This window comes from Anabrus simplex, chromosome 5 (assembly GCF_040414725.1).
Source record: "Anabrus simplex isolate iqAnaSimp1 chromosome 5, ASM4041472v1, whole genome shotgun sequence".
NCBI classification, from domain to species: Eukaryota; Metazoa; Arthropoda; class Insecta; order Orthoptera; family Tettigoniidae; genus Anabrus; species Anabrus simplex.
In genome coordinates this window covers 432,022,847-432,031,660 of record NC_090269.1, presented here as the reverse complement: position 1 = coordinate 432,031,660, position 8,814 = coordinate 432,022,847, and the positions used below count along the sequence as shown (strand labels likewise).

The 8,814-nt window shown below is 41.8% G+C and overlaps 1 protein-coding gene across 3 annotated transcripts in view; it reads right to left on the bottom strand.

Annotated features, from left to right (window-relative positions):
- Positions 1-3,143: 3,143 nt before the first annotated feature.
- Positions 3,144-8,814, bottom strand: part of LOC136875061 (zinc finger protein 578) — a 65,703-nt gene continuing 60,032 nt past the window's right edge. For all 3 annotated transcript variants that reach the window (XM_067148796.2, XM_067148795.2, XM_067148794.2), the window contains one exon: positions 3,144-6,059. In XM_067148796.2, the coding sequence (XP_067004897.2) occupies positions 5,222-6,059 (838 nt within the window). In that variant the 3' untranslated portion in view covers positions 3,144-5,221. The remainder of the gene's footprint in view (positions 6,060-8,814) is intronic.

The window sequence follows — 8,814 nt, the reverse complement described above, 5'->3', positions numbered from 1 at the left end:
CGAGGAGCCAATCAGGAGAGGACCTCAGCAGATAGCGGCGGTCAGGTGAGAACAGAACGTCCCCCTCAACAGCTCTTGCAGTGTTTCCGCTGTCTGAGGTGGGGCCACCGTCAGGTCAGCTGTGGGCTCGAGGTGAGGTGCAACCGCTGTGGTGGTGATCACCACTACACGGCCTGCGCAGCACTTAGGGAGGCGCCGGTGTGCGCCAACTGCTCGGGGGGCCACCCGGCCTCCCATCGCAGTTGCCCTGCCTACCGGGCCATGGCGCGGGCAGAGAGGAAGGAGGCCCGGCGCCATGTCCCACAACCACCCAGCAGGTCCCCGCCTCGGCGGGCCTGGCCTCATTCTCCGGGATTGGAGACTGGGTACGAGGGACCTCAAGGGGGTCGGGCGGTGCGGCAGGCACTAGTGGCTATTGCCGCATGGCTCGGCAACCGGCATGGCCCGCGCCAGTCACAGCAGTGCCCAGAAGGACTGATCCCCTGAATAACTGGAATGGCGAGGAATAGGCTTATGACTGTGCATGATACCTATTCCCAACTAACACAATTACCTGGACCTCTCCAGAACCACATCCTTGCATGTACTATCTACAAAATGTCAGGTTTTACATGTAGGCACCTTTCTATTTCCGCCTATGTGGTTTTGTCCTGACCCTTACCACCTGATTACACCACTGTTGATACACACCACCACATCTGGCCTGGTAGCATGCTGAGCATGGGGACAGGCAGATACTCCTGTAGTATCACACTTCCACTCCTCCCTGCTCTCTCTTTCTTCTTAGAACTAATAGCATGTCAGAGGCCATGTAGAAAAAAAATGTCTCAGTGCCACTTCATCGACATCTTGCTTAGTGTGCGATTATGTAGCAGGGGGCGGGAAGCGCCTCTTTCTTCGGGCAGCAGTTCATCTACTAGGTAATGGCCGTTTAATAACTTTATTTCTTGCTAGCTCAGCAGTTTAACCCTCAGGGCAGGTTCGAAACCTTTCTCATGTAACCTATCTTTAAAATGTAATAGACACATGGTAAAATTTCGTCTCTTTAACTGTAAATTGAGATAGAGAGTGCCTAACCCTCTCGAGCTACTACTCATATTGTTTTGAGGTGACTACGTTTTCATAACCGTTTTTCTTCTCTTCGTTGTGTAATAAAGTTTTCTTATCATGTCACCTCCTTAGTATGTGATCAGCCCTTGCATAAGCGGCCTGGTGCCAAGTAGGTTTCAAAAGTGTATTAGGAGTGCAAGCTTCGCCTCCATTCCATTTTGTATTATGGGCCAGTAACTTAACCTGATGTTTTATTTTCCTCATGTAAAGGCCCTGTAGGTTGGGTAACAAATACCCCTGTTTCTTGGTGTGCCTTAAGGGCAGATAGAAATGAAGTTTGTTGTAGCCTTTGAGAGGCTTGTCAAATTGAGAGCGGGTCTGCTCTTTTTTCCTTAACGTTGTAATTAGGAGCAAGTACTTAGTGGTTTTCTGCCCTTTAGCTATTGTGGTGGTGAGCTGAGAGCTCAGAAGTTAATCTTGGGGCTCGAAGCCCAAGTCTTGTAACTATTGTAATTTCTTAAATTGTTTTCCTGCTACTGGGTACCTGGTATTCTATTGTTGTTACCTGTTGATTTTGAAAAGAAAATATAACCTTGGTTAAAGTTTTAAATTAACTTTAATTTCGTAAGTTGAGACCTATTCCACCCGGCACCTTCTTTCACCTCTGCAAATCCACAAAACATCGTAACAGTTACTATACCAACATACGTGGCAGTTCGAGCCCTTTATACATTCTTGTTTGTTTGTTTTACGTCGCACTGACACAGAGAGGATGAATCGCGACGATGGTATAAGAAAGGCCTAGGAGTGAGACTGAAGCAGCCCTGGCCTTGGTCAAAGTACAGACCCACCAGGCAAGCTGGCCGTGCAGTCAGGGGCACGCGGCTGTGACCTTGCATCCGGGAGATAGTGGGTTCGAAACCCACTGTCGGCTGCCCTTAAGATGGTTTTTCATGGATTCCCATTTTCAGACCAGGTAAATGCTGGGGCTGTACCTTCATTAAGGCTGTGGCCGCTTCCTTCCAACTCCTAAGCCTTTCCTATCCTATCTTTGCCATAAATCCTATGTGTCCGTGCGACATAAAGCACATAGCAGAGAGAGAAGTACAGCCCCGGCATTTGCCTGGTGTGAAAATGGGAAACCACAGAAGACCACTTTCAGGACTGTCGACAGTGGGGCTCGAACCCACTCTCTCGCGGATGCAAGCTCACAGCTGTGCGCCCCGAACCGCACGGGCAACTCGTCCAGTTTTATACATTGTTAGACTTGGCGTGTAGAATTTATTTCATACAATATCTCAAAACGCGCGGCTTTGGCGCTTAGAGCCTCATTCATTTCAGGTCTTCAATTATAATAATGATGTTAATGGTTTTACATCCCACTAACTACTTTTATGGTTTTCGGAAACGCTGAGGTACGGGAATTTAGCCCAGCAGGAGTTCTTTGCATGCCAGTAAATCTGCCGATATGAGGCTCACGTATTTCAGTATCTTCAAACACCACTTGACTGAGCCGGGATGGAACCTGCCATGTTGGGGTCAGAAAGCCTTCGCCTTCAACAACTAGAGTGGCCTTCAAACACATCAGCACAAGACATCCACAACAACTATAACTACAAGAACAAACATAGACGAGAGAAGTGTTACCACCGACTACTTCTAAATACATGCTCGAGACTTGCTGTTTACTGTATTGAAACTTGCCATAGTATATCACAAGTTGGGATATATAACATAACGAAATTTCATCATGACAAAGGCCCACATCAATAAGACATACACTAGTTTCAAAATGTCCTCGAAGATTACCCTACGCAACTAAAATCAACATTACTTAGAAGGATCTGCACAGAGGACAGAAGAATGGAATCCATATAACATAAATTGAAAATTTTAACAAGTGTCTACCTATACGTACAATTTTAATGTGTTGAAACTTTTTAAATGTTATATATTGTAACCTGTGTGTTTTTAATATGTTTTACATACTCATGTTCTATTTATAACTTTTTAACTTGACCACTGATATTTTAATTATATGCTATTATTCCATCCCCCATTAGACATCCGGATGCCTAATATAACAACTTGTGTATTGTCTAATGGCTATAACAAAACCATGTACTAGCTGATGATGGCCGTTAAAGAGCCGAAACTGGTATTAGCTTAATCTATTAAAATAAATTGTGTATTGAATGGTGGAAAAACACATTTCTTATCTATACTTTCAGCCATCTGAGCCACTCCGTCTGGCTGTTGTTTAAGAAAGTACCATTTAGAAAGGTATTGCACTGTGTGCATGAGAAGTGTGTGGTATGGCTAGGCCTTTGCCCAGAGCAAGTTAGCAGTAAAATAAGATGAGACATCAGACATATAGATACCTGAACATTCAGTAAAATGGCGTAGCTGTTCTGTAATATCCTTTATATTACATTGAAACATACTTTACAACAGCAAGCACGATACTGATGCTTAAGCAACTGTCCTTTGGTATATACTTAAAAAAAACTAACGACCAAGGACAAATTACATCAGTGTATTTGTTGACTAGAGTGGGTTACCAGGTCAGTCCGAAGATGATGGTTGTTGGAAAAAAACCGCTTTGTCATTTATTAAAATGCAGTGCTAGCGAATACGTTCTTCATATGAACCTTCTAAGAAAATGTATTACACCACTTATTACAGAGAAGTGGCTATTCATGAGACTGAAAGAGCAGCTGTATAATGAAATTAGCCTCCACAATACACCTACTACAACATTCATTAAAATAGTGTGAAAATTGGAGGTGTGCCCGAACTTGTTTCCAAATTCGTTAAAACAATTTCTCCGATTCAAAGTACAAGTCCGAATATGTAGTTCTAGAGCACGTTTGAGAAAAATGTATCATCACCTTGATATCAATAATGTAGCTGTGGAAGGACTGACCAGACTAGCCTCTCACAAGAGCTTTTGCCTCATTTTTTATGAATAGTGTAAACGTTTTTCGATGTAAGCGAGAAGGTGCATTCCAAATTATTCTCTCAAAAATAAATTATTCACACAGTCAATACCAAACTGCAGGCGAACTTCAATGTGAATTAGCAGGTGTCTTTGAAGATGAGATATCCGTGAAAACGTAATACAGTATTCATTAAAAGTGAGTGTGGACGTTCCTTCGGTACATGTGAACACGCTCTCCTACAAAAACGTTTAATAATAGAATTTAATGTAGCCAATGGGCAAGAAATAAATACAATATCGTACATTGCCCATTCAATACAAAAAGAGGTCAACGACATTGTTCTTTCCGTACTCTCGAAGATAGTCCCGATCGCATTATTTCTTGCACAATTTGCAAGTACAGTCATTAGTAGGGTCGTGATGTCTTGTCTTGTCGCATATTTTGTAATGGAATCCATGCACATGCAGTTCGTAACTTGGACGTTGCTAATCTTGAGTAATCATAGCATTCATGGTGTAAAACGTGCTCCATATTTCTTTCTTCTTGTCGTGTAGTTCTTTTAACGCAATCCGATACACAGGTGTAGAATGTAATGGCATCCATTCTCGAAGATCGTTTATAAAGAATCTTTCTCTCACCAGGTCATATACCTACCGTGAGGGGGGTAAATTTAGATACGCTGAGTACTGCTTTGAGATAAATTGCCTTGATCTTTTCCAAGTCCACAAGATTGTTCTTAGAAAGATGGTCCCATATTAGATATAATCCGTAACTCACAATAGGCGAGATCGTCACTCTGAATAGCTTTATCGCTGTATCCACTGAGAGGTTCCTTATGTGTAAGATGTCGTGCATTGTTATTATCGCAGTTGCGACCTTATCATTGATGTGAAGTGTGAATGTGGTCCTGTGGTCTGTAGCGTCATTTCGAGGTATTTAAAGGACGCGACTGTCGTAAATCTTTCGCTCTTATAATAAATTGTGTCACGCGATGCAATTCTACCCCTCGTCTGAATGTCATAACTACTGTCTTATTTGCGTTCAGCTGTAGGTCATTTCTGCCAGCCCATTCCACTAATATACTGAAGGCTGCTTGCAGATCTACATGAGATGATGATGCAATAACCATGTCATCCGCGTAAACATATATTTTTGAGTGAGAACGTGCCTACAAAGCCTAGTCCTATCACCAAACCTTACACCACAATCAGTTAAGAATATGAGCGACCTCAGGTATGAGTGAGCAGGTGTCTTCGCAGATAAGATTTCCGCGAATACGCCTTACCGCATCGTTCACAGGAATATGAAAGCACACGAGTATGAGTGATCAAGTGCATCCTAAGTTTGGTTTCAGTAGCAAACTTCTTGCCACAGTCCGTACAGCAATGAGAGCGCCCTCTGATATGACGGAGCAAGTGTCTTTCAAGATGAGATTTGCGGGAAAACTTTTTAGCACATTCATTACAGGAGTGTAAACGCTCGTTGGCGTGAGTCAGCACATGTTGAGTAAGCGCACTCTTTTTACGAAATCGTTTATCACAATCATTACACGAATATGGACGCACTCCAGTATGAATGATCATGTGATCCTTAACGTTGCTTTTGAGATAAAACCTTTTACCACATTCATTACAACAGTAAGGACGCTCTCGAGGATGAGTGCGTTGGTGTTTAATTAACTCGCTCTTACTAAAACACCTTATACTGCAATCATCACAGGAATATGGAGGGTTACCAGTATGAGAGAGATCCTGCCTACTAAGCCTGGTCCTATCACCAAAACATTTACCGAAATCAGTTAAAGAATGTGGGTTCCCTCGAGTACGAATGCGCAGGTGCCTTCGAAGATAAGATTTCTTTGGGAACGTTGTTCCGCATGCAACAAAACAGTTTTCCCGTTGTCTAATAGGATGCACTGACTTTTCTCCTGAATCAGACGACAGGCGTAGATTGCATACATCATGGAATGCTAAATTGCATATCGTCTCACTTCTATTTTTCAATACCTTGCATCTACGACCACATGTATCCACTGGACCTCTCCTCAATAATGCAACATTCCCAACACTAGAACATAGAAAACACAAAACTTAGGCCTATTACCTTTTTCCTTGTAAGAGAACAAAATCAAATATACAATCCAGAAGCAAACCCTACACATGTGCTGAAATTTTTCTCTTTATACTACAAATAACATTGCCAAAAGCAGATAACATGAACAGCTTTACCGCGGTGGGTAGATGACGACCATACAAAATAGGCTTGTCTTGCAAACATACTGTTGGATACGGTAGAAAGCGACGATATTTCCCCACAGTAAGGGAGATGTTTTGATGAATACAAAACCTAATGGAAAACTGACATAGCGTACTGTAACAAGTTTGCAGAATAGTAGGTATATAAATATTCAACTGGTAGCTTCTATCTACGATTTTTTATCTAGTCTCTTATTCTACACATTAACACACAGGCTTTCCGAGAGCACTCACTCTTATAAGAGGACACACACTGCTTATTCTCTCTGTATACTGTATTCAAATAGCACCGCACACTTCACACTTAGCGCGCATAAAATGACAGCCTTACATGACCACGCAAAATGGTCATTGTTTTTCAAGGTAGCACATCGCACAGCTGCACCGAAAGTTATTTTCACACTTCACAGTACTGCCCCACCTGCACTCACCCGTTGCGATCGCCAGTAATCACTCACTGAGTAAGAACTGAACTGGCTTGTGGTTGTCTGCTCTTTTATATAAGAAGAACAAACATTCCAGATTGGTTCGGTAGCTTGATACGTGAAGAAAACACTCAAGGCAGAAGACTCCAAATTCGGCGCTCTTGTAATTTCCCTGCTGATCTCGCACTGCCACTAAGTGGGAAATGGGGAGCTGCCTGGCCTTGCACTAGAGTGGTTCATGAATGGTGCAGTCGAAGAGGAAGCAGACGGGTCATACCAGATGACGTCAATACCACTACAACTCTGATGTATGTACCGGGCCTATGGCATGCACACCCTCATTAAGGAGACACTCACGAACACCACAACCAAGGTAAATTTCAGAAGAGTATTAACGAAGAGTTTCAAGATCATAACCGTGGTACGAAAATGAGATGGCCTCTCGCCCTTTTAGTCAAACCACGCACTCGAGTAACATCAAATGAGAAACCTAAGAATCAAACTGATCACCAGAGGTGGTGGGACTAGAAAGACCAAATAAGATGTCATGCCTTTGCAGATGACATCATGTTACTAACGAAAAACTTTGAAGAAGCTGTAATTGCTGTCAACATCCTGCATAAGAGACCGGTCAATATACCACTGTAGACATTGCATGACAAGACCAAGTAATTTGAAAACTTGCAGACCGGAAAAGACACTTTGACCTTTCAAACGACTAGGAGAGATGGCCTTTTCCAGTATCTCGGTGAATGGGTTCACACATCGCACTCTGGTCTGCACTACACGCCTTTCCACTCTTTCTGTGCTTTAAGCGGACACATGACGGTTACCATATTTCCCAGCAGGAGCACTATCAGGACGTAATTTCACTGCAGGGTAGGGTCCAAGGAACCTATCGCTTAACGCTGAGACAGTAGATTTAAGTTGTAATTAGCTGGTGTTTCATCCTGTGATAGTACATATTGCATGTTGTCTGGTGAAAAATACTGCTGTGGTAGTACTGCACAGAGTGGAATGTATGAGAATTAAGCATAATTCCGGATATAGTGAAAGTTAAGCCTATACATATGTAAATTATAATATTATAATGTTCATGTGCATGTACAACTGAATGCTTATTTTAAGTTTGCGACTTATTCACACAACTTTGGCTTTAAATGAATTAAGACTCAGCAAATAAACAGTCCACCTTGGAGAGTATTTTGTATTTAGTTAATATAATGTATGTATTGCCTACTTATAATATGAAAACTGGCAATTTTTATAACTGAAGTATATTTTTTTTCACTTGTAGGTAGCAGTATTGGCATACTATTTACACAATGGTTTATTGTTGTGTACTGTATCGCAAAAGCTAGAGCGTTTAAATTAAAGGGATTTAATTTCACGAATTACCATGTGATGTAGACATAAGACTGTGAAATGGCCGAAAAACGTGTTAGTGGAAACCAAATTTTGAATCCAAAGCATCCCTTTTTGAAGTCTGCATACTGATAAAGCAGATTGCCGTCCTGGACTAGAAATAAGGAAATTGAAATAAAATGTTGCTCCTTTCGTATTTAAAAATTATTCCAAGAATAAGATGCCAAGATCAAAATCAAAACTAGAAAGGTGGCCAATAAAGAAGTATGAACAAGGGCAAAATACTGGAAATAAAAGCAAGAGAGCCAACAATTCTGATAATGAATCAGCTGTTTACTTTAACAAATCTTATGATGGACAGCTGGCACATATTGCCAGTCAGTCTATGGGAGTACAGACAACCAATAAGTGTCGAAATGGATAAAAAATAATTGTTTGAGACTGGAACTGTGGCGTGCCAGTACGAAAATAAAGAAGCTGGAATTTATTTGGAAGTCAGGAAATTGAAGATGAATGAGTTCAACAATAAGTTTCATACCCACTTTAAACTAATAATGGGCACCAATGACTCCAATCCTGAAGACCTCATTCACACCAGACCAAATTTTAAACTACAAACTGTCAGCGCATTGATCAGAAAACTGCATGAAGCAGTGCATTATGTGGCTTTCTTTCAAAGTGTTACATTTACACACTAAATCACTTACTCCCTTAGGGGAGCACAGTGAGTCGTTACTCAGAAAACACATCATGCAAAACAGGAGCGACAGATCTCAC